The sequence below is a fragment of the Periophthalmus magnuspinnatus genome, chromosome 19 (genome assembly GCF_009829125.3).
Source record: "Periophthalmus magnuspinnatus isolate fPerMag1 chromosome 19, fPerMag1.2.pri, whole genome shotgun sequence".
In the NCBI taxonomy this organism is placed as follows: domain Eukaryota; kingdom Metazoa; phylum Chordata; class Actinopteri; order Gobiiformes; family Gobiidae; genus Periophthalmus; species Periophthalmus magnuspinnatus.
The window spans coordinates 6,463,609-6,489,854 of record NC_047144.1 but is presented as its reverse complement, the minus strand read 5'-3'; the positions used below and the strand labels follow the sequence as shown (position 1 = coordinate 6,489,854).

General features: G+C 42.8%; 1 protein-coding gene across 2 annotated transcripts in view; it reads left to right on the top strand.

Moving 5' to 3' along the window:
• Positions 1-26,246, top strand: part of LOC117387214 (ankyrin repeat and fibronectin type-III domain-containing protein 1) — a 123,637-nt gene that overhangs the window by 58,068 nt on the left and 39,323 nt on the right. For both annotated transcript variants that reach the window (XM_033984659.2, XM_055229372.1), the window contains exon 5: positions 25,990-26,030. In XM_033984659.2, the coding sequence (XP_033840550.1) occupies positions 25,990-26,030 (41 nt within the window). The remainder of the gene's footprint in view (positions 1-25,989; positions 26,031-26,246) is intronic.

Sequence of the window (26,246 nt, the reverse complement as noted above, 5' to 3'; positions counted from 1 at the left end):
CTGCAAGGACAATTTACTCACGCCATTTGTGATATTCATGAAGAGTAAACCCCAGCAGGCAACGTGACAGGGTGTTAGACTCTCTCCTTCTCTCTCTGTCTCTCTCTCACTCACTCACTCACTCACATACGCACACACACACACCCCCACACACACCCCGACACACACACACACACACACACACAGTCATATATTTGGGTGCACACATGCCAAAGAAAAACCACAGTCTCTAGTGGACTTGTATACACAAACTCTCTCTCTCACTCACACTGGCAGCACGCCTCAGAGCAAACTTTGTCCTACTGCCCCCTTCTGGTGACATACTGAACTGGAGACTTGGCAGCGCTCCTGTGTATTTACTCAAATCTCTAATACATATCTGTTCTAATGAGAGGCCAGACTCTAAAAGTGCAGCGGCTGAAATATGATGTGTATCATGGGGAGTGACAGGGCAGGGGCAGGGAGAGGGGGGCGACGCATAGGCTTCATTTCACATAAACAACCAGGTCACCAAGTGTCTGGACACATTTGACTTGTTTCTATAATGGGGCTTAACGTCAAAATAATTTCTATATATTTATGTTATTGTCTGTATTTAATTTTTCATACGGGCCACTCTACATTTCACAAATTGAATTGTAAGCCAGATGACTGCTCCAGGTCAGACTTTATTCGGTTTGTTAGTTCCTTCTTTTTATAGTTCTTTCTATTACCTGGCCTCCAAAGTCAAAACGATTCAGATTTGAAGAAAATATACAGAACAGGTCAGCACAGGAGAAAAAAATGACATGTGACACTGTAGTATTACAAGTATCTCTGTAGGAGAACGTAAGACCTCATCATCACTGAGTGTCCTCTCCTGACACTTTGGAGCTTCTTAAAGTGCTCCGGCTGTTGTTGACAGCTCTGTCCCTCTGAGCTGATGCAGTGTCCTGCAGGCTGCTGGTGCATCCTCTCCTCACGCCTGTCTCTTTAAGATGCTGTTTGTTTATGCCTGGGCTCAGCTCACAGACCTGTGCAACCTCAGTCCAGGGCTCCTTTCATAGGGGCTCCATTTTGTTCTTAATAAAATGGCACTCAGTGGCCGGGGGACTGGCAGGCACCCAGCTCCCTGGGAAACCAAAGAATGCCGGCCTTCATTTAGTGACAAACAGCTCCTGCCTGAGGAGACTAGTCCTCTCTGCTCAGCAGTGCACAGGCGTGTGTCTCATGTGTACAGCTGAAGGGGGCAGGTATGGCCCTCACTGAACATGCAGATGTTACTGTCTCTTCTCCGCTGGTGTCTACTCCATGTGCCGGCATCTCACTCACAAACATGCTCTACTCCATCACTCTTGCTCAATGGTGGGAACAGAGCAGCCATTAAGACCACCCCCCCCACCCCCCTGCTCCTGACATACATACTCATACTGTAGTCACTAAGAGCTCCTGTCACCAGCGACATATGCAGCCTTACAGACATGCACTCAGAGCTGAGAGCAGACACACCATAATATGTGGTTGGAAAATATGAATGTTTCATGCTTTAATGTGGCCTTGTTTCTTAGAACCTTGTGAAGTTGGTTTACTTTATGATTTGATAGACAACTTAACCCATAAGTCACTCTGTTATGTTTATGTAGTAAACTGAAATACAGTGACCCAGCAGTTGTAACAGAGACACTGTACTTGATTTGGACCTGTTCGATCAGGTTTCTCAATGATCAGCTCAACCCTTTGGAAACATCTTGCTGAAATCCGTCCTGAGCTTTATTACTGTTGGTCCCTGGACAGTGGCACTGCAGGATTTTCCCCTTGTGTATTCTGTTCCACTGTGGCTCTATATTGGAATGTCCTGGGTCCGTCCAGTTGGCCCATGCTCCAGTGTTTCCCTGCCCAAGGAAACTCCCCCGAGTCTAGACCTTTTGCTAGCGCAGAATCTCACCCCTCTATATTTTAGGTGTTTATGTGTCTTTAACTTCTTCACACTCAGCTTCTTTGCCTGTCCTTGCTCCCATTACATTCTGACATGTACCAAAATACAAAGAACGGTATTGATAGATGAGTAGAAGAAGTGGACAAGGCGAGAATCCACTTTTGGTCTGTGATCTCCTGCTAATGCGACACATGTGAAAGGTCCTGGAAACAATGAGTCAGCCGGGGCACCCATGGGACCGTCTCTGCTATCAGCACCAAGCAGAATGTCTCTGGAAGACCATTATAGGCTGCTCAATCTGCCGGACGTCTCCTTTTGGGGTTTGAACCAGATTTTTCTGCCTTCTCCCAGGCTGTCATCTGAGGACAAGATTTGGTAGACACTGTGGCATAGCTTTACTGAAATATGTAGAAATGATCTTTGCTATCATTGGCTTGTTGGTGTGCGAGTAAACAAGATGATCAAATGTTATTGGCTTGATTTTGAGAAACGCTTGGAAATTAGACGAATGGCTGAAAATTATGGTCAAGAAACGTCTCCTACTGAAATTCAGTTTTCCCTGATCATAACTAACCTGGGTGGCTACATTTTAGATATTAGATCTTGAGGAGACAGATCTTTGTCACTTTAAAGATTGAAACTAATTGTTTAAAAAGTCCTTTCTCATTGCTCCGTGGTTTTCCATGGTTGTTAGACTGCATTTCATTCTGGTCATCTGTCTGCTGCTCCCAGCTGAGAGACAAAATTCCCTTTATTGCATCACCGAAGTCTCTAAATTAGTCAAATGTATTTATGTAAACACGACTTCTTTTGAACCCCTACACCACAAATGTTCTATTCTAACATCTCTCTCTGCCTGTCACTCGTGCCCATCCTTAACAGAAAAGCGTTTTTTATCATCAGGTGCTCTGAGTGGCAGTAAAAGCCCAGTCTAGGTCTATTTTTGAGCCTAACTGACATTCATAGCACAACCACTTCCTGTCCTGACCATGATTGATTGACAGATGAGCTGTGCAGACATTTTTACCACTGCTGCTGAAAATTAAAACAATAAAGTGCCAAAGTTGGTGCACAGTCTTGGTTATTTATGCCATCAAAGATATGCCTTTATACTATACATCCTCAACAACCTTTGACTATCAACGAGTTATGTATCTATATGTTTCTTTGTTATTTTCTTTTTCAATTTGGCTAATTTGAATTTATTATAACGTTACTATTTCAGAGTATCTCCGTATGTGATGGGCAGTAAACAGCTGACAGATACATTTTCACTAGGGCCAAAAAAATCTTTCAATTATTTTTTGTGATATTGTTTGTTCATGGTTTTTGATTCAATTTTATTTTGTGTAATTATAGATTTTTTCCCCCAAAGCCTGATTTCCACTTCCCTCACCTTTACTGAGAGGATTGGGTGTGCAGCTTTAGTTTAAAAAGACCAAACCTTTCTCACGGGATGAACAATAGGTAGTACGAATATGGATAAATCAAAAGAATTGTGGAAAAACAAGACACAAGCACATCATTGACATTTAGAGATAACTGATTATAATTTGATTAATAGCCCATCCTTATTAGGAACCTTTTGTGGATGTAAATACTTCACCGTAAAGGGCACCAAGCTAATGACTAACTTTGATATCTGATGCATAACAGATTCATGCATAAAATATCATCATAATTTGAACTAATCTGCAGTCATGAGCTTGATCACTGTAACAAAAAAAAAAAAAAAAAAAAAAAAAAAAACCAATAAAAACCATTAAGGCGCAAGTTTAATGGGCATTTTGTAGTCACATACTGGTTTTGTGCATTTGTATCATGTATGGGATGTTGCTACTCAATGATTTCTGTGTCACCATGGCGACACAATAATAAATCTGCAAACCTCTTGTGGTGTTAAGGTGAAGCAGCATGCTAAAAATGCGTGGCCGTAACAAACATCTCTGGATCGAATTGTTAATCCCTGTCCCTCTGATCACTTTGTTGTTGAATTCCTCTGGTTTATTGCAGAATTTGCCGCAGATGCCAAGTCTTCAAAGCTCCACTAATGGTCTAACGCTGCATAGACTGGACACTGGCTTCTCGACACCTGTATTTACTTATATGCACTATACACTTGGGCTCATTATATTTTCTTCACACCGACGCACTAGTCCGACACAGTGCCCCATCAAAGGAGTTCCATTGACTTAACACGTGAAACCATCGTCTGACTCCCCTCCCTGTCGCACGTCTTTTTTTTTTTCTTGCCAAGGGCTTCAAGATCAGACTACCAGCAGATATGTGCATCCATTAGGGCTTTGCAGTCACTCAACAGCAGTATTGTGATACAGGGGAGTGGGCGGGCGAGGAGGGGACGCGCTTGTCGCTCAGTGCCAGGCTAAGGGAGCGCTGCGGACGTCTTGACAGATACGCCGCCTCTAATGTGTCCCGCGGGGGGCCTACCTGGACCTGCTGCTGATAGATGCTCACAGGGAGACATGGAGACGTGAGGGAAACAAGACGGAAGGTTAGCTGCAAAAGACTGTGAATTCTCTAAGCTCAGGCATCGTTAATAAACATTGTGATTGTATTTATATCTTTTAACCGTCAAGATACTTCAACTAAGGGTCTCAAGCCCTAATCTTTCACAGGTAACACTAAATATACCCCAAACTCATTTATTTATTTCGACAATAGGGTCAGTTCGTATTAATGAATATGTGAATTCATATGGAAGAATATAGCCACAGGTTAATATCACTCCTGTTGTTCCTAGACAAGCTAATGATGACAAACAAAGATCACAAATTACATACAAAACAACAAACAGTAGATTGACCTAAGTCCCACTTTTATCGCAACCAATTGTTAATAAATTTCAATTAAAATAATGTAAAATACAGATATATTTTCACTACAAAGCTTGTTTGTCAAGAAATAATCTCTAAACTATTTTACTTCAAGTACTTTTACTTGTAAAATGGCTGTATTAAATGGAGAATGACCTGTATCACATGTTCATCACCTCTCAAGGAATGTGCACTGACCATTGTGTATTCATGCAGCGGTCAATGGTCATTTACTGAGGCAGAACACAAGCAGGAAGTGGCACATCAGTTTTCAGTGCCACATTTCACTAATATCTCACAAAATAATAACACAACAGGATGCACGTTCCAACAAAAGAAAAGCAAAAAGGCCAATGTGCTCTAATTGGATGGTCCACTGCAGAAGGACAACACTGTCCTTAATGTGAGCAGGGTCAAAGGTGACTGTATTGCATTTGTAAGGTCAGCACTGGAGGTCGCGTTCAGCTCTGGGCCTTCCTGCTGCAGACAGCTGGGTCATGCCACCTACATAGAGTCCAATTATCCCTGCCAGCTAATAACTGCTCCGGCCGTTCCACCACACGGCACACGCGCTAGAATGAATGTCCGCGTGCATACTTGGCTTTTTTTAAACACACTCTGATATGAGCCAAGCCTTTGGAACATGCTGGTGCCACACGGTGAACGCTGACAAAACGTAATAACATGAGGGCTTCACAACATTATAGCAAACTACAAACAATGTAACATTAGCAACTTAAGTGTCCCCAAGAGTGTACTACAGTCTCTACATTCATTCATTCTAGTCTTGCTGCCTGTATTATAAGATCTAAGACTGATGCAGCAGCACACTTCCTCTTAAAAGCTCAATTATAATAGATTAGATTAGCATAATATATAAGAATGCAAAGCAATGCTAATTCTTCAGGCTGATCTTCATGTGGAAGTCGTCTGTGCTTTTTGACAAATGGCTGCATTGTTTTGGTCCAAACAAAGAGTTTGAGGTGTATTAATTGGTTTTCCACTGCTGCTTTCCACCACGCGCTCCTGCTCCGGCTGGCATTCAAAACAGCTCTGACAACGTAGTTTGTTAAAACGCTTTTGGTCATTCAGACAGTTTTCTACAAACTCCAGGAAAACCACAACAAATACCAAATATCCAGCAATTGTGTTAATAGTTGTGGCCTAGTCAGATGTGTCAGTTTTCCTCTGGTAAAACCAGGGCCGTGTGTTGTTCAATAAATAAGTCTGTGGTGGCACAAATGAACTGTGGACTTGCCAGTTGTGCTAAAATAGATAGTGTTGTACCAAACCCTTAAGGAAAGACAAAACACACAAAATACAATGAAGCGAGTGGGCAGGAGAGGGGATATTTCGGGGGGCATCATGGCTGTCTGGCTCAGGCTAATGCCCTCTTCAGTGAGCTGGAATGGCACATAAGCTCCCATTAATACAGGAATGAGTTGAATTTAGCTCCGTCTGCCTGCACGGCTCGGCCTGGCCAGCCCCACTGGCTTTCCATGAAGTGTGGGGCACAACACTTAGTGAACAGCTCTCCGCTGTGCTCCGGCATGCCACACCCTGCCCACACCCCCAGCGCTCGCCTTTGTTCTCTAACTATAGCTGCAGTCGTGCCAAGGCCCCCCGACTTAAATATTCCACTATAAAACAAGTGATAATGAACATGAAAAGCACCAGTGTTGGTAGGTGACTGAGCCGCTAAGCACACACACACGCGCACTCTCTCTTACATGTATGTGCGTGTAGACAGATACACAACAGGAGCAGAGGGCTGCATAACCTCTGCTTACACAAGGCCATTGTCCAGTGAACTGGAGAGTGTGGAGAGAGGGGACCAGCCAGTGGAAAATGATTGATCCGCTTTAAGGGTCCGATAAGTCCTCCAGCTGATGTGGGTATAAATGTCTTTCCTACCTGGCAACCCCTTTCAGCATCACAACAGAGATATTTATACAGCCCCTCCCTCCACGAGACCTTGACCAAAGCTTTTGTGTGTCAGAAATGGACCAGGAAGTGGTGCTGAGACCAAACAGTGAGCAGTATCCATTCACAATATTTATCGGACGTCCTGTTGAAGTTAAAATAGACTTGTAACATGATTTGGCTAGTGTTTTTTTTTTTTTTTTTTTTTTTTTTTTTTTTGTGTGTGAGAGCAATAAGGGGGAGAAAGTAGGGAGAGACATTCAGTGCTGCAGCTCTACCCCTGAGCCACTGGATGATTTGACTCTTGTGCATGGCTGCTGCTTTACCTTATGCAATTGGACTATTTGTGCAACATGTCAGATGTCTTCCCCAAAAGCTCAAGGACAAGTAGGAGGGAATAAGTTGCCAGTGGCCTCCCAATCCATTATTAATAACACTGAAAAACAAAATATATATTCTCTTGTGTTTGAAGATGACCATGAATGTACTTTTTTGAGATAAGCAACCAAAGATTTCTAACAGGTTCAGTACCCACTATCATCTGGACTTGCTCCTCGTGGTTTGTATTGGTTCATGCCACAGGCTGAGTGGACACATGACTGTAGTGTTTGTCGGCCTATTGATAAGACCATTCAAAGTGAGTCACTGTGTAGCATCTGTGCTGACAAGGCTGCATGTAAAGGTAGCCTGTCTGTGAGCTCCCGAGTGCCATGCCTGTACAGTATGGTATATATACGTGCACACATGCCTCTCTGTGGGCCCTGTGCTCTCCCTGGGGTGAGATGAGACCACCACACCCCCTCCTCCCATCCACCCCCCTCAGCAGCAGCAGCAGCAGCAGGTCTGGCTCTGCTCTCCTCCTCACCCAGCAGCGCACAGACGTGGCCCAGAGCCAGAGGACGCCACTGTCAGGATGGGGCTGGTGGACGGTGGAAGATATGTGCCACTCTGAATGTGTGTATATGTGCAGCAGGCTTGGGGTTGGGGGGTTGCAGGGGGGCTCTATCCCCAGACACAAGTTGCTCAGTTTTTTGGAAACTCTGTGGCCCACCCAAGAGGAAAGAGAAGGAGGAGGTGGCAGTGGCGGAGGGAAGGGGGACCGAGGCCTTGGAGGAACAAAGCCTTATTTCAAACTTGCCGAAAACAGGGGTCTTTATGTTGTGATGCTGGGGCCCCCCTCCTATGTAGGGAGATGTTATCGCAAAGATGCAATATCCACCTAGGCACAGGGCTGTGGGGGGGTGTGCCACTGCATAGGCCTCCAGTGTTACACTAAGTACCCTGGGGCACTGACCTCACTAATGAAGTCTCCCTTGGCTGCGGCTGCCACTACTGTACCCTCCTTTGTCTTTCACACGGGGATCTCTCACTCCATTTGTCTGTCTGCTGTGCGTCGGCCGGCCGGGCTGGCACACACGACAGCTGTGTGTGTGACCACTGCCACACTGTTTACTTTGCTAGTTTGTTTACACAACGTATTGTTAGTGGGCCTTATCCTCACGTGGTAATGTTTGTTTGCCTTGTCCTCTGTCTTGAATTGCTCCATGATCCCTCTCTTTGAGTCAAATGTCTGTCTTTCTCTGTGTGCATGTGTGTCTCCATAGCTGCTTTGAAGTGTCTCCCTGATTTACTGTCCGGCTGTCTTTTCTAGTCTGTAAGACTTTGAAGCTTTCAGTTATCTAACATTCAGACTCTTCTTCTAAGCTTATGGTGACTTTTAGATGTGACCTTAAAGATGTTACATCTAGCTCCAGAGGGAATCCGCAGAGGTGGTAAAAGGGAAATTTGATTTTGGGAGATGGGAATCCAAAGTAAGGCACAATTAAAGTGGACGCCCCACATTCCTGTGTGGAGCCAGTGGCCTGGGGATAGGATTTGCTAAGTTTTCCTGACAGCTTCGAAATCCTAACAATTCATGGTTTGATCCTCGTTTGAGCCTGTATCTTCTAAACTTTAAATTTCAATGATACAGTGCACTTTGACAACAGCCACAAAACACTGTTATTGAAAATGTTTAATGTACGCAGTAATAAGAATGATTTCAAAGCATAGAGCTGTTGTTGTAAGATCATCCTGGGTAATATCCAAATTGTAAAACAACACAATTTGGCCGAGGCCTGCTCTTTGATGCTCTGGCTTTATACAGACATCTTACAGAATGGATGTCACGGCCTCCTGTTGATGCTGCTAAGCCCTCCCTGGGCTCTTAACCCGTCTGACAGTGGAGGGGTGTGGCGCTGAGCAAACCCACCAGCTCTCTGTGCCATTCCACAATGCCCGGCCCCCACAGAGCCAAAGTGGAAAGTTTGCTTTAGCACCCACTGGGTTAGAAGATGAAAGAGCTTTAGGGCAACATGGGTGTATGATTGGGGGGGCGAGGGGAGCATGGAGCATGGGTGTAGGCGGCTTATATCTCTTTATCCCGTCTGGCGTGCTGTGGCCGGGCCAGGACGCACATCAGCTGTCCACTTTTCTCCAGCTGCCAGTAACTCTGCAGTCCAAAGCTGGCCTGTCTGCGGGCGGATTACCTGGGCCAACGCGTGTACCCCCTTTTTACAGTGTGCGTATAGGCCCATGCAGCTGCCCTCACCTGAGCACCCCTGCATGGCACTGGGGGCGCAGTTATAAAAAGATGAAGGGCAGGGCTGTGCCGCGGCATTGGCAGGCCTTTGGTGCCCGCTGCTTTTATGGGGGCTCTCCGGGATTAGCTGGCGGACGGCGGTTATTGATTCAATTTGAGATGCTTTTTTATCTGTGAGCTCGCTAAGGCCGGCGCACATGCTAGCTTCCTCCGATGGGCCCTAATCCCTGCCCGTTCTATAAAGCAGTATGCCTTTGGTGGTGGAGGAGATGCCAATGCGGATGCCAGTGCAGCAGAGGAGGCATCTGTCATGTGTGTGGGATCAGAGGCTGGGTGCGTTGACTGCAGCCCTGAGCTAGTGCTGAGAGCAGAGCACAGAGAGAGGGGCTGTGTCTTCGGTATGTATACTCGTAATGTGGTCCACTGCTGGGAACGTGTCTTCAGCATCGCACCAACATGTATGCACTATGTATATTTGTGTGTGTGACTCATGGGGACAAAATATGAGCACACACTGACAGTAGCGAAAAGGATACTATGTAAATGGAGGGGCTGCTTCCATAGTTTACAATGTCATACTACCTGTAGTCAGCTGATTTAATTACATAGACAGCAGGTGCCAAACCATCACTTCAGGGCTCAACGAAGAAGTTTATGTTGACTAGGTAAAAATCTGCTCCTACTATAATAGACAGCAGAGTAACTGTAATGATTGTAAAGCCCCTTAGCCAAAGGTGATGTGACAATTGACTGTCTCTGGTTTAGCAAAGAACAGGAAGTTGCATTGTAGATTTTGACTTGGAGTCTCCCCCACCAAAAAAAGTTTACGGCTCACATTACACTGTTTGGTCAATTTTCTGCTGCAAATGTATCAGTTGAGAAAATACAAAATACAAAAAATATATTTATATATTACAATGCATTAGGATTTTTTTGCTTGCTTGACTTCATGGAGATGTTATTGCTATGCCTCGAATGTTAGACAGTACGGCATTAATTTATGTATCTTCTATTTAGTTATTGAATGTGGTTATATTGCTTTAAAAAACAAAACAAAACATGAAAAACATGCTTTTTTACTGTGAGCCCATCTCTTCACAGGTCTGACTTAGCTTAACACTCCGTACATACAGATGCCAAGTTTAATGCCATACTACTGATCATTTCAAAGCAAAGGCATCACCATGGAGACAAGCAAGTGATGGACCCGCCAGAAAAATTACATAGTGCACTTTTAAGACTGAAACTTTCTGACAAGACAAAAAAAAAAATAAATAAATAAATAGAAAATTGTTATAGCTCAATAAAAAACAAAAAAACTAAAACAAAAAACATGGTACTCTCCCCAAACCTATACCAAAGACAACCCACCAAAGCAAACATATATCAGTCTGTCTTTGGGTCCTTCCCCTAAATCTACACAACCTACACAACTGTATAAAGTGTAGAAATAGTGAAAGCGGCGTGTGTGAGTGACAGGCGACCGCGTGGCGAGCAGGGCAAAGAGCAGAGGTTAATGAGAAGAGCAACAGAGACGGAGAGATGATGAAAGAGTGATTCAGCTCTGTGGCCCCGCCCCTGCCCTCCCGCGCTCCCTGTTTATTCTGAGATTGTCATTTGTCATTGGTGGAGCCCTTTCTTTCGTTCCTCCGACAGCCAGCTCCAAATCATGCGCAGACAGATGGAGGGGCCAGCAACTCAAATAGAGATGGGACAGGGGTGGAAGAGGGGGGCCCGAACTCAGGCCAACATCCCACGTTTGATGTCTCTCCCCTGGGCCTCATCCGCTCTGTCACCCCCCTGGACGGCGCTGACAGATGGAACTTCGAGACACCAACCCGCTGGGGACAGTGGCACCGAAATATGAAACAGAAGGAGGGACGAGTGTGGGAGATGAATGGTTCGCTGAATGAAAGTTGATGGAGGAAACTGTGTTCAAAATGGTGAAATCGCTCTGTTGACTGCTTTCAGGCGTTAGCGTAGGGTGTTGCTCAAGTTTCATGGATCTTCACAAGGCACAAAATCAATAACATGTTTCCATTCAAGGACTGATGTACTACAGTACAAATTTAAGTACTGTTTTGGATTTTCTGCCCCTATTATATTACTATTCCTTATAACCTAACCTAAACTTAATATGTTGTATTGGAATTGTATTTTCAACATTTCTCACTAACAAAACTACTGAACATTCTTTATTTGCAAACAGAGGGTCAGAGATTGATTAGACTGATTGCACAACAGTCATGTATTTTTATTGAACTTAATCAATTATGGTTTAATCATCACAAAATCATAAAGTTTTTTTTTTTTTTTCCTAAATTCACTTTAATATAACTCATCTCTGTTTGAGCACTGTGGTTGCTTCACCTGGTGACCACTAGAGGTTGACAAACGGCTGCATCCACACTGCCTTAATGTCAGCCACTGTTGAGCAGACTGACACAAAGTAATATACCAGGAATCAACATAAATCTCCAGAAGGAGTCTTCTTGGCATCCGAGTTTTTCTGGAAGCCATACTGTTACATCCTGTAGCTCAAGCTGTCAGCATACTCTTCAGTTTGCTACTACACTCATTACAAATAACTGCTTCATAAATCATAGGGCTTCCTGTCCAGCACTTGATGAAAATGTGTGGTGATTGGCTTCATCAGCTCAACCTTTGTGTCCCACAGAGCTGCCAAAAAACACCAGTAAACGCCCCTCAGTAGTTTCCTCTCATTCGCTTCAGCACTGCCCTGCAGGTGCCAGCATCATGCTGCCATGAATGGATAATTGTTGTGTTCTGTCACTCTCTTGCCCACCAAGGGAATTTGAGAAGCTGGATGCAATGCAAGGGGGACATCACCGGTATTGCCAACCATCTGGGACTCACCTGCTACCTCCAGCATATAGGGAGCCAACCTTGTATGGTGTGGGCACTCAGGCCAACTGCAGCAGACAAATGTCAATCTCTCTGTTAATTTCCAGTTACTCTGGTGGCAAGAAAACTGGTTCTTGGCTTCTTCAGAAGCTCATCTGTCAGAAGTAGGAAGTATCAAAAAAGAGGAGTTCTACTGTATAAATAATGTAAAATATTATTTAACTACAAAGGACACAGATTTTTTCAGGTTTTGATGACTCTTCTGATCAGATACACTCTCATCAACAGAGTGATGGCATTCATGAGATTACAAAGGTATGAATACTTTTGTACTAAAGCATGTAGGTTTATCTGTAGGTCTGTACATTTTGTAACTCTTAGTTTTATTTTCTTTTATTCGGCAGAATTGATCCGTTAAACTTCGTTTTTTGCTCTTCAAAAACTTAAAAGAAAGCATTCTAGTCTGTCTTTCACTTGTGATATTTGCATATGCTGATTTGAATTATAGGAAAACCTGCCATAACTTGTATCCACATCAGTGGAGATATAGATGCCCTAAAAGCTTAGAACAAAATGTGGATACATACGTTAGGACTTATGTCTCATACACAACCAAATAACGTTTGGTTTGCCGTCATATTTAGCTAATTGTGGCTGTGCCCTTTTTATGCTAATATTACATTTGAGGATTCTATTGGTGGCCTTCCCATGTGGTGGAAATCAGTATCTGTGTTCAGGACGGGGCCAGGGGCATGGGTCAAGTTTAGTTTTCCTGGCATTTGTAGCCCGGAGCTCATGTAGCGCCGCGGCATTACGCACTGTATTTGTGTGGCCTTTCTGATTGCTGCTGCCGGCACGCTGGAATGTGGAGACTTTATACGCAGTTGTCCTTGCCATTTCATTCCAGGCCGGGCATTCGATGCGGACATGACGGGTGTGTTAGGTCTGAGAGTCACACTCATTGTCATCGCCACCAGACAAGCGCTTGTTTAGGCCAAGTATTCCGTGTACTTGGAAGCCTTAAGAGGAGTAGATGCATTTAGTGGCACACATTGTAGTCTTTATAGCGGCGTCTCCTCCCGCGCCCTCGTACTTTTTCTCCCCTTTTCTCATGTCTACACGACTCCTGCTCTCCTCTTTCCACTGTGCCAGGCATGGTCTAAACCACCAGCCACTTTCCATTCTCAGACAATTGTCTCGCCAGTAAATATTGTTTTAATAATGGCAGACCAGACATGATTAAATAAATGCTTCATATACATGTAATGGGACAAATTCACAACCATTTTCATTTGTTTTGGCAAGCCTTTTACACAGACTATAAAGTTGAAGGTAAAAAGGTTAAGACTATATGGTATGAGAAGCAGCCGAATTGAATGGAAAGAAAGTAGATCCAATCAGTTGCGCTAGGCCGGCCTAAAAGCAGGAGTGCTGTGATGATGCAACAGTGAGTTTGGATGCCCCATGCCTGTGCCTCTACCCCACCTCCTGTCCTCACCTCCTACTGTTTCCAGCCCCAGCACACACACACCAGGACTCTGAGGTGGCGCCCGGACTCAGATTATTTACAAGCGCAGTAGCATTAAAGGAGACGATGGTATTTCTACTTTTAAATACCTGCAGTGGGATGGAATTTTAAAGGGAAGACACAATCTCTGCAGGGTTGTCACTACTCCTCTTACTGCTGCGGCCTTTCTTATGTCTATATTAAATTAGGGGGAAGCGGTTTTGGAAAGAAATGCATTCTCTTTGGCTAGTTTGCCTGTTGACCTTCTTCTGTAGCCGCGCTTCTCTAGACACTTGGGCTGCAGATGACCAGGACATTGGAGCCCTGGTTGTGTACATACTATATCGTGATCGGAGTACAAATTGATTGAATTGTGTGAATGCAATCTAGCATTGTAGCCGTGTTCCACATGCTCAGAATAGCAACCATTCCCAGATATCCCTGTACGGACAAACAGTGTAAATTAGAGGCCTGTAGTTTGCAAAAAGGGGTTTGAAAGATATGTGTGGGGGGAGGGGCTGTGGGGTTAAGGGGAATCGGGCCACGTGGAGGGGTCAGGTTTGCTGTCTTAGATATCAGCATCCGGACGCAGACGCCAAAACAGCACAAACTGGAGAAACGATTAGACCCAAGAGGAGGGAGGAGGAGAAATGGTGGGTCACGGCTACTGTAGCCCCCCAGAGAGCTGAAGACATGGCAAAAGGGGAAAGGCAACAAGGGGGGTCTGGAGTGAGACAGCAAAGAGGAAGCACAAGGCTTTGGCGTCAGCTCGAGGTACGGGCAGGGATATGTTATGACATGGAAATCCCAGCCTGTTGGTCACGCCGAACTGTGTGAAGCCCAAAGCAGCAGGAAGACCCGGAGTCTAGCCTGGCTGCCTCCTACCTGCCGCTGTCAGGAGCCAGGTCCCCGACTCAGCCTTGTAAACAAACCAAATACCGTGGGAAAGACGAGGCGCTAGGCAGAGGATGCTGCTGTCTCCAATGCTCTGTCTCTATGCTCCTCTTGCTCCCGCTCATCAACGTCCAAACTTTTTCCTCTTGGGTCAGCTAAATAAAACACCCTCCTTTCCTGCTTTACCTCTGACCAATGTCCCCAGCTTGTTAACCTTCTGCAAACCATGCGCCGTTTTTATTTGTTTGCTGCATGTAAGTACGAGGATGAGGCACACTTCCTGAATAAGGAACATCAAATGAGGGATAGCAAAACCCAGGAATTCAAAAATACCAACATTTTGGCCACTTTTCCCAAAGAAGCATGTTATGGATATTAATAACGGTCGTAATAGTGTCCCACAGATTTAGCTGTTTTCATCCCTTAAGGTTATAAATACAATCTTCAGTACGCCGTGTTTACAAACTTTCTGCTTGTTTGCTCTTGCAATAATTAACCTGTGTACCAGAATAGCCATTACTTGGGTCTCTACGGCAACCACACACCAGATTTACCGACCATCTCACCTTAACTTTTCTGGAATAATACCATCAAACGTTAGTCCAAGGCATCCTCCTCTTAATCTATCTGTCCCCCCAGCAGGTCCACGAACTGTCACTTATAATAAATCATCAAAACCTAAGCTTTCCAGTTTTGAATGACTAAGCAGTGGTTAGTTGGAGCGGGGAGGAGAGGCTGGCCCCGTAGACGCCTGCGAGCCGTCGGGATGCACACTCACCCAGCCACAAAAATGAACCCGGGCCCAGATCCGGCTTTACACAAATACAGTGGCGCTGAAATACACACAGCAGTGGAACAGTCAGGCAAAGTGGGACAGAGCAGAGGAATGGACAGTTAAAGAAAGTAGATCATTGACGAGACGTGGCTTCATTCACATTTTTCACTGGCCCGCTCTGTGAGTAGTGAAAACAGACAGCGTTTGTGAATCAGTAGTAAACCTCATAAACAAGCCGCATACTGAACACTAGTACATGACTTTCTAAACATATGGTATTATGACATTAGACAGTGCCAAAAGAAGATACTCTGGTAGAGATAAACTATCATAAAAACAATATAGAACTTCTTAAATCATTTACCACAATTTAATCATGTTTGCGTAAGATGCAATGTTCCAAAAATTCCAAAAATATAAATACCTTAAAGATGGAGGGTCCGCAACCTGCTCGTCTCCATGGAGATGTCATTCCTTTTCCACACTATTACATTAAACTCATCTATGTTCATGGAGAAAAGCAGATGATGCAGTTAGGCCAGGTTAGGTCAGATCTGTGAAGAAGGAACCCTGCACAGGTAATAAATGTTATTAAGAAACGACAAAAAAACAACAACATCTCTGGAGACTGGCAAGTAGCGTACCTTCCATCAGAAAAGTTACATAGTGCACATTTACGAAATTGCCTTATTACTTCATAAAATATGTAATCCATTCCAAAAATATCAAAACTGTAACAGAGCGAAAAACAAAACAAAAAACTATGACATAATGCTTACTGGAATCAATCAAACCCCTTGAACTTTAGAGCAACAAAGTCAAGAAGACATTTCTCAGCCTGACAGCTATTGTACAATTTAGAAGAACGACGTTGCACAAGCTCTGAAAGACAGAACCCAACAACAACAAAACACATCTTTCCACAAAACGTTTTTCATGTAAAGTCTGAGATCCCAAATGTAAAAAAAAAAACGTGACACAAGATTGACTCAAAGGGCTTTTATAATTCCACATAGATTGGCACTTTGCTTGACGTCACAAACTGTCACAGCGCTCTATATGTTATAATTGAGTAAAATCCAAGCAGGAAGAGTAGGCGATGTTTCCTTTACCCAGTACGTCAGAGGGGCTCATTTGGGTGTCCAGATGCCAGTTTTTACCATGGCCGACGCTCCACTCCGTCAAAGTTACCAGTGAAACATGTCTCCTCACCAAATATGCCCAAATATGTGGTAAGAATCTATCTCCATTCCTTTTGCGATGGATTTTTGCGGCGGTGTATTTAGGTGCACGGTTTGGGACAGGAAGAGGGGCGAGCGTTGAGGTTATTTGATTGCTTCATTATGGTCATATATACGGCCTTATATTTATGTATACTTTGTTATGTATGTCATTACATGTACATGACTGAGTGTTTGTTTGTTTGTGTGTGCGTGGATAGTTGTGTGCGCGTATGGCAGTAGAGAGGGCCCAGTGTTCGGACCACCCTGCGCGCCGGCCTGACTGACAGCATGGGGGCTCACACACACACACACACACACATACACACATACACACACATTCACACTCGCACACACATATATATGCACACGTCAGCCGGTTCATTTTTCACCATGTTTTCTACTCTATTAATGTTTCATGACCAAATACATATCAAGCTCCAAAGAAAACATGCTGCATTAAAATGGAATAAATCACTTACGCAGGGAGCATTCGGGCTCTGGCACCGACCCCTATGCCACCCAGTAGTATCACATGACTGGGGCTGCTGTTTTAACCCGGCTGCCACCTCTCACTCCACACCGCTGCGTCTGATTGGAACGGACAACCCAAACTTTATTCAGGCACTGCGCAAATTGTACGTTCATTTGCTCCTTAATATCAGGGATTAGAATCAATTTGGTGATGACATGTAAACTACACATTTTGTTTCTGCGTAGTTTTAAATCAGTCGCGCTGGTGTTTTCTTATTTTCCTATACTACAATCTAATATATAGTTTAAAATGCGAGGTAGACGTGGGCACTGTCTCAAAATTACATTAATATCTGAACTGTTAGGTTAATTTAGGGTTAAGATACACTTTATTGCCCCTGCATTTGACCCATCCTTCATGTCACTGGGGCAACTTTGTTCAAAATACCCTAAATCAGAACATTACGTACACTATTTCATGATTTAAAACCCCACCGCGTCATTTTTTTAAAGTTTGTATCCAGAAAGGTGCACGGTGTTGCTTTAAAAATATATATTCACAAAGAAGAGGAAGTAAATATTTTTGCGCTTTTGTGGTTACTTTATCGTTTCGAGGATTACATGAACCTCAACCAAGATAGTAAGGTCCATTTAGGAGCAGTGGGTTACAAAAATATAATCTGATTGTTGGTATTGGCTGGGAAAAATGTGGTATTCTGGTCGTCAATATGGCTACACCTCAATGAGAAAAAAGGAAAAAACATTTATAGTTGACAGTGTTTCTGTTCAATTTACACATTCGTCATATTTTAAAATGTTGCGAAAAATGTACACACTTTACACATTACACAAGATATTTGAACTACGTTTGCAGTACTGTGGTGTGTGTGTGACAGGAAGCCAAAGAGGATAGTAAATTGTTTTGGACGGTTGACAGACAATGCACATCAAAGTCCGATCTACGGGCCCCCGAGCTTTTTCCCATCGTTAAAACCAGGGTCCAGTGTAACTCGCAGATGGATCATTTAATTCTAATGAGGTGAAATAAATAGACCCATTTCCACTGGTGCCTGTCTAGGTTGGTTGACTATTTTTGAAGATAGCTGCGTCTCTGCTTTGTGCGTTTTGAGTATATCCGTGGTACAAACTTCCTGCGCCTCTCAGAATGCGTCACTGGCCCTGGACGCTTCCCCCCCACTTCTTTGATATGATTAGCACTCTGATCACTGTGCCGTCACTGCTGGCTTAGTTTGACTCATGAGGGACACTGTTTATAGGAAAGTGTGTGGTACGCTTTAAATGTGTAAGCAGGGGGGCGGTCCACTTTGCCCGTGACTCATTTAGAACAAAAAGAAGTAGTAGTGTTGACGTGACATATTGATTCACGCAAAGTGGAGGTTGTTCTTTCTGGGGACGGTATATGTACTAGCTTTCTATAATTAGCTACCTTTGCTTGTGTTGTCTTACTGTTACGACACACCGTTAAGAAAGGTTTCACAATCCCAAGCACGATCCAGTATGAGTTAAGTTAAGCTTTATTAGCAAATCCAATTACAGTTACTAAAGATATAAGATATTCTCTAGGCATTCATGTTGTCGTTGTCACGCACAATTTAGCTCTCGTGTTTCACTCAGGATTTCAATCAGGATACTGCATATTTACAATGAGAACTAGGTCTGTCACGATAACAAATTTTGGCGTTCGATATATTGCTGAAGTAAATATAGACGATAAACGATAACATTGTAACTGGCACAACACCCCAAGAGCAGATTTAAAACCACAAAAGCTATGCAAAATGTACAATATCGTTATAAACTTCATGAGCTGCAATAAATAAACAGCAGAATGAACCACTTAGTACTTATTTTACATCTGTAATGAGTCATAGAAGTGATTTATTCAACCTTTTACAGCTTAAATCTTATCGTATAGCCAGAAAATCACCAAAAAACTCCTAGTAGTACAAAGAAACTGAACACACTGACCCCAAAAATATTTTATTCCAGCTTCTATATATTGAACGATACATCGACATAGTACTTATCATGACAGGCCTAATGAGAACACAACAATACGTTATGCCGACACAAAGTTATGCATACAGAACTGCACTCAGTGACTAATGAATGGAACAAAACACGCTTTAAATTTCCTCAAAGCTAGCAATAATACTGTAATAAAACAATATCATTAGTGTGTTTTTTCGATTGAGCGTACTCGCCTGCACAACGCCTTTGCTCTAATCCACTTTGATATAAAAACACTGATAATCGCCTGTGCATTTTCCCTATTCATTTCTTTATTATTTTGCCATTTGCAGTTGTCAAGTTCATCTTTTCCATCAAAGCACAAGCAGCTTAAGCAGTGGCACGGACTATTAAGCTCCCACTTCAAGCCTTGTTTTCTCTGATAATGCTCCAACTGCTTGGCTGACAGATAGCACTGCCAGCCAATCCATCTTAACCAGGCTTTCATAATATTACAAGTTATATTAAAGGGGACGTATTATGTAAAAAACGACTTTTATGAGCCTTTAACCATGTTATAACGGTGCTCCCTCATCATTAGTTGTATTTTGATTGATTCAGGCATGTTTGAGTAATCCTGTAGTTTCTGCATTCAAGACTTGAGTGTTCAGAAAGTAGGATTGCACATGTAGTATTTTAAAATGTCACATAACCATTTTTCAACTATTAAAAAAGCATGTGTGACAGTCCGTGGGTTTTAAGAGGCGGGACCAGTGATTTCTGCAGTTTTGAACCAGATGTCGATGTATCTGTGTCTGTTATTACGCCATTTTAGACCGATACTGTTGTTTACAAGTATCAAAACGTAAACAAGTGATCTTCTTCTGTCATATTTTGAATACTAAACACAAAAAAAAGCATAATATGTCTTCTTTTTTCTCAATCCAAGCGCTTTCCCAAAACTTAACAGGGCAATTATCTACAGAGGAGGAGTAAATAAGGGTCCCGTTTTTCAAAGTCCCTAGTTATTTATGTGAATGAGCTGCATTGTGTGGAAACGTGGCAGGGCCTTACTAACCGCTTCACTTGTTTAGATTTTCTCGATGGAATCCCACACCCATTGTAAGCCAGCGCTAACCACCAGACCATATAGGACTTGCGTGTTTACGGCACATCTATTCACATAAATGTATTTGATTACACTTATGCCTATGCAGCACATACATTTCCATAGAAACCACAGACACTCCCCCCCCCCAAAAAGCGCCAACACCCCCAGACGCAAGCAAGCCGGGCCCGGTGACATCATGGCCCGGATGACAGCACGTCTTCTAACCCTATTAGCCTGATTGCAGGTGGCTCCGCTGCAGTGATTTATGGGTAAATATGCACAGACGCTCGCACTCTCTCTTGTGTTGATTTACAGTTGGTATTGGAACCACAGCGCTTGAGGAGGGGAGGGGGAGGGAGTCCTGTACAAATAATGACATTGTAAAAGTGCAGACCCGCCCTGGCAGCATGGGAGGTGCTGGACATGCTTTCAAGTGTCAAGTGTCAAATAAACGCGGGTGAAATTACACTTACTGGGCAAGTAGGTTCGGGCCTGTTTGAATGGCACGTTTGATAAAAATCTGGTTATTTCCCCCAGCAGCTCTATATTTTTGTCATTAACGTTTGGATAGAGACGCTAAAATACGAAGAATTAGAGCTAAGAATGCACACATCCACAACACAACAATGAAAACAGTTTGTTGTCTTGAAAGAGGTTAATATCTCTGTAATTACTAGGCTTATCCACATGAAATAAAAACTGACACAAAGTTCAACATCTTCTCTGTCGACATAAACAAACAAAAGTTATGTATTTATTTCTCCACAGTAGTTTCAGAAAGCGGTGCCTTTATTATTCAGCCCCAAAGCCGTGAGTCTTTGTTGAAAGGATTTTAAACAGTAAGATTAACATAACAATCCCTTACAAATAATATGATTCAACACTTGAGGAAACGATGTTAGGATATTTCTTTCATAAACAGTAAATCTCCCATATTTATACCTCTGACTTCCAGCTGAAACTATAACATCAACAAATGAACGCAACCTATAGTGCAATCCAGTATGATGTAATAGTTCAAAAAGATGAGCTACTGGTCTCTTACTTTTAGATCATTTTTGGTTTTCTGCAGTGTTATGAAATGCAGTTTGTTTCACTTCAAATAAAAAAATCTTCTGAGTCAGTGCCAGTTCAAGCTTGACCTATTGATTCCTTTAGTTTTGCTCCACCTGCAAACTTCACTTTTTAATTTCTTAACTCAAAGCATACATAATTTTTCTTCTTGACCCACGCTGCCCTTTTCATTCTAATCTTTTATTTCTGCTGTGACACGGCTGATTGTTGTGACCCCTCCAGGAAGGTTTATAAATGAAATGTATCCTGAATTCGTTTCGTTAATTCGTTTGTATAATGAGAGCAGCTAGCATATATATTTTTGTGCTTGATATTTACTTATCTGTCTAAAGATGGGAAAAATGACACCTACCTTAATTTAGTTACCTGGCAACTTCTCAAGATCAGCAAATACCTCGGAGGTTAGAAAGAGTCTAAAAACACACCACAAAAAAAAAGTGACACAAATGATACTTTATGTTTGTGGTATTTAGGAGTTACTATATTTGACATGTAGTGAGTGCTTTTTTAATCAGAGGAGGCAACAATATATACTCTAAAAACTGTATTAAATAAAATGATTGAATGTGCAAATTTTTATCAAGATCCATGTCCAAGGCCAAACTGAAAATTGAGACCAATAATAATAAATCAATCTGTCAACTGGACATATCGTTGTAGGACTGAAGATGTATGAAAATCAATGTTTTCATATCGCCCAGCTCCAGTTTATCATCTTGCAGAAATGTCAGCTACTGTAATTAAGATGCCAATCATGTAATTAATTGTAATTAGCCCCACACTTCTCTGACATTCTCCAGGTTTTGACTGACATATTTAGCTTGTTTACATTTTACACAGTGTCTTTATTTGGGAGTGTGGTGTATTTTCAGAGATCAGCAGGAGCCAGCATATAAAGAGGACGAGATGACACTTTCCGGCGTGTTTTTTTTTTCTTGGACTGACATTTCCAGCAGCTATGAGTAATGCTCCCTTCTCCGCGGTGTGCTGCTTAGGCGTCACTATATAGACTGTGAGGACAATGTGCTGGCACGTATTTATGAATGCCCACCACAGCTAGAGCCTGCAAACACAGTGAGTCACCCCTCTGTAAGACCATATGATATATACGTCCACACTGTATACGCAATAGACACATGGGACAGTCTCTAAGCGCGCACGGGAGCACCAAAGGTCGCCACCCGATAAGTACAATACACATTCTGCTGCCCCGTGGATTTATATTGATGTTTGTGTTGTTAAAAGTCCAAGTGGGTGGTCTGCCGCTATGGAGAATTTATATGATTTGAACGTTATTTCACAGCTCCACATGTGGCAACGTTATTTTAAATCTAAAAAATCCGCTGCCTGCTTTTTCTAACCAACACTAACACAAGCTGTGAGAAAATAATTGCATTAACATCGTACAACATTGCGTTCAGTTATTAAAGATGCACTCTGTAACATTTCGGGTTGGGTGTTCTCCTCCTGCTGGTGTCCATGGAGACGTTATTGCGTTGCCTGGAATGTTCTGCAGTGTAGCATTTAAATCTATCCTGCATTTGTTTCAGTATGGGTGTTTTTATTGCTAAGACAAGCAAACAAACGTGGCTAACACTCCTCTAGAAAAGTTACGTAATGCATCTTTAACTTGTCACAGGTTAAAATAAACCACGGATAAAATAAACCAAGATTACAAACCAGCAAAGAATAACTAAATAAAAATTAAAAAGTCTGTCAAAATGAGCAACAATTAGCCATTTTGCTTTTGTAATCCCCCGTACATTTTTGTGTTATTCAGCACTTACCGGGTATATCTGCGATTTCTCTCTACGTATTTACAGAGTGTGGGTTGTTCTATTCAACACTCAACATATTTGACCTTACATAACATATACAACTTTTCACGGGTGCGATTTTATGTATATCCTTCGCTAAAGTGCTGAAGCAAGTGTTTTGTCACTGTCAAACACCTGTGGACTCCAGAGATTTATTTTAACGCTTATGTTGTAGAAAATGGCTAATTAGTTAATGGCTCCTTTACTGTCAATTAGCATTTGTACAATCTTAACAATGACTTAAAAGATTTTGATTCATAGTCAGAATCCACCTGTTGTTCACTTCCTGGTCTATCACCCTCGTCGCACTGTACAGACCCCCCACCCGTACTCTCCGGAGGCTACTGTGTCTATAATGAGCGTTTCCTTCCACCCCCCATCACCTATTCTCTCGCTCCTTACCCCCTTCCCACCTCCGTCGCTCCCCTCCTCATCGCCGCGTGCAGAATTGGAGAAGCTTATCGCCTAGCAACCACAATTAAAGTACAACAAGTCGGCAGCGGTAGAGAGTAGCCACGGAAGCTTTGCAGAGGAAAAAACAATCCAGTCGTGTGACCAATCGCTACTCGAACGTGAAAGGAGTTACACCGGAGAGCACGGATAGAAGTTTGACAGACAGGTGATCGGAAATTGGAAGTTTGGGAATTGTTCTTTGATTCGACAGGTAGGTTCTGGGAGTACAGAAGTTGTTTGCGCGGCTTCGAGTTAGTGCATGTGAAAGTGTTAGTAATCAGATTATGTTTTGGAGGCATTCATAGTGAGGTGGGTGGTGTAACGGTGGAGCTGTTGGACCTGCTGTATAGGTATGCAGCTGCCACTCAGAGCACATATGTGACACCAGAGCGCGGCGTGAAGGTAATTACTGAGCGAATTCACTAATCACATTGTTTCACAGCCGTTGGAACGCACGGCTTGCGTTTATCACTGCTGGTTTTGACTGTTGAGGAAAGTATTTGTTGCAGCGAAAAAGATGCAGTTTCTAAATATAGAATGCAAACAGAGAAAGATGGATGATTTTTCCTTTTTTTTTTATTGATTTATTTTGATCAGTGTCATTTTTGAGTTATGTAAGCACTTTGCATGTCCTGGTCAGTAAATGTCATTTGATTGTTGGCTATATTTCCAAATTCTAACTTGATAATTAATATTAAACATTCGCTATGATGTTGCAGCACATAAAAAAGTATTAGGAGATTAGATTAATAAATTAGTATTCACCACTAATGTAAAGGTTACAGTCTTAAAATATAAAATGAAAAGACGTTTTACTTTAATTGTAGATAGAGTTATATAATTGTGTGGTTTGATGTATATTACAAAACGGAAGAAACCAAAATCAAGAAATGTTGCTAGAAAATGTATTGTATTGTAATGATGTGAATGGGAAGCAGACAGCGCGCTCTAAATATAGCTGCGATGGTCATTAGTGGAGGCTGTAAGGTGGCTGTGGTTCAAACAGAGGACTCCCTCCAGCCCACAGGGGGCAGCTCAACCTGCAGGGGAGCACAGAGGTGAAAGGTCACGCTCAGTAGGGTATGCCCTGTTCACACCAGGGGCACATATGCAAAGGTATAAGAGCAAGAGCGCTGCTGACTGCTCCAAATGTCACCGAGCTGTGCACATAAAAGAACGTGCAGAGAAGTAGTCAGGCAGTGGTCAAATGTCACAGGAGCTAGCATTAAACTGAAGCGTCGTCTGATGTGGGCTCTGAAAGGGAAGACATGGTGTGATCCCGACCCTTCCTTTAGCTACAAGTGTTGGCTTTGTTAAAATGTAAGCTTACTTGTGCGCAGGTGCGAAAGGAGCTAACTATGTCTCTTTGCCTTGATTTCTTCTTGCTAGTCCAAACAATTCTACGTTACATAAACTATCATCTTTATTATTATTACTCTTTAAAGGTGCACTATGTAACTTTTCTGGTGGAGCGTCAGCCAATTGCTTGTCTCCAAGTAGATAGCCTATTATTGCTTTGTCTGGAATGTTCAAAAGTATGGCATTAAACTTATCTATCACCTTGGAGACAAGTGGTGATAGGTGGTGCCACCAGATCAAGTGACAGGTCAGATCTATGGAGAGCCCGATCACAGTAAGAATGCATTCATTTTAGATTAATGAAAACATCTGTAATTGATGAATTGCAATATAGATATGTTTAATGCCATTCTGTGGAACATTCCATGCCATGCAATAACACCTCTGGGTGAAGTAGCCTGTATTTAAATTTTAGGCTGTATCGATATTTTAGTCACACATTCTACTGCTGCTGTTCTTGTTGGTCATGCTACTCCACGCTGTCATGCACAATACACTAAATTGACAGGTTACATCACATTTACATCACTACGGTCTTGTCTACAAAGGAGCTGCGTCCCTACACCCTGAGGTGCCTCATGGTGCCTATTTCTCAAAGTCATTGATTTTCCTTGCTGAACATGTCTTTTTTGATTGGCCTGAATTTGCCTTTGGCCACAGCTTACCTTAGGGCCACCTGTCCCAGTGTGAGTCCATATCAGATCTCATCTGTGCCGCGGGGATGCACCCGATTGTCCCCTGCAGGGACAAGCTGCTGGGAAATATTTTGGGATGTGGATGAACTCGGATAACTTCTCCATCAGATTTAGGCTACAGCACACGCACACCTCCATAGATTTATATGGATGCTTGTGGATAGGGTTTATTCAATGGAGAAGTGTTTGAAATCCCAGCCAGCCTCATAATTATTTTCACTAGAGACAAGGTCATTAGTCGTGTAATGGTTACAAGGTGGTGCTGATCATCTGAACACTGCTCCAGGCTATAGGCCACTTTAAAGGCAATTCTGAGACAGATCAGGGCTAAACAGGGGATTAGGTTTTTTAAGAGTAGAATGTAGCTAATACATTCACTCCTTATTCACATTCAGGAGTTGGTAATATTCTTTTGCCACAGCTGCCCTGGGCAAGACTAAATGAAATGTGTCATTACCCCATTTTCCAGTTTGATGTAAATTTTAAAAGTAACATTGTTTTTTTCCCTCTTCTTTTTATAGAGTTTGGGCTCAGCTGACCGGAAGGAGAACCATCACAAAAAGTAAGAATTCTCTATTTCTGCCTTCTATGCCTTCATCCTGGGAACCTTTGGACAATGTTTGGTCACTTCATTCTGAGGTGGGAATCAAAGGAGAAGTGAGAGAGCACAAAACAAATGGAAAACAAATCAACCACGATACAATGGTTAAATTAGTACAAGCATCTTGGGAAGGACAGAGGAAAAAATTACTATCCACATGTAATCTCTTTATGCTCA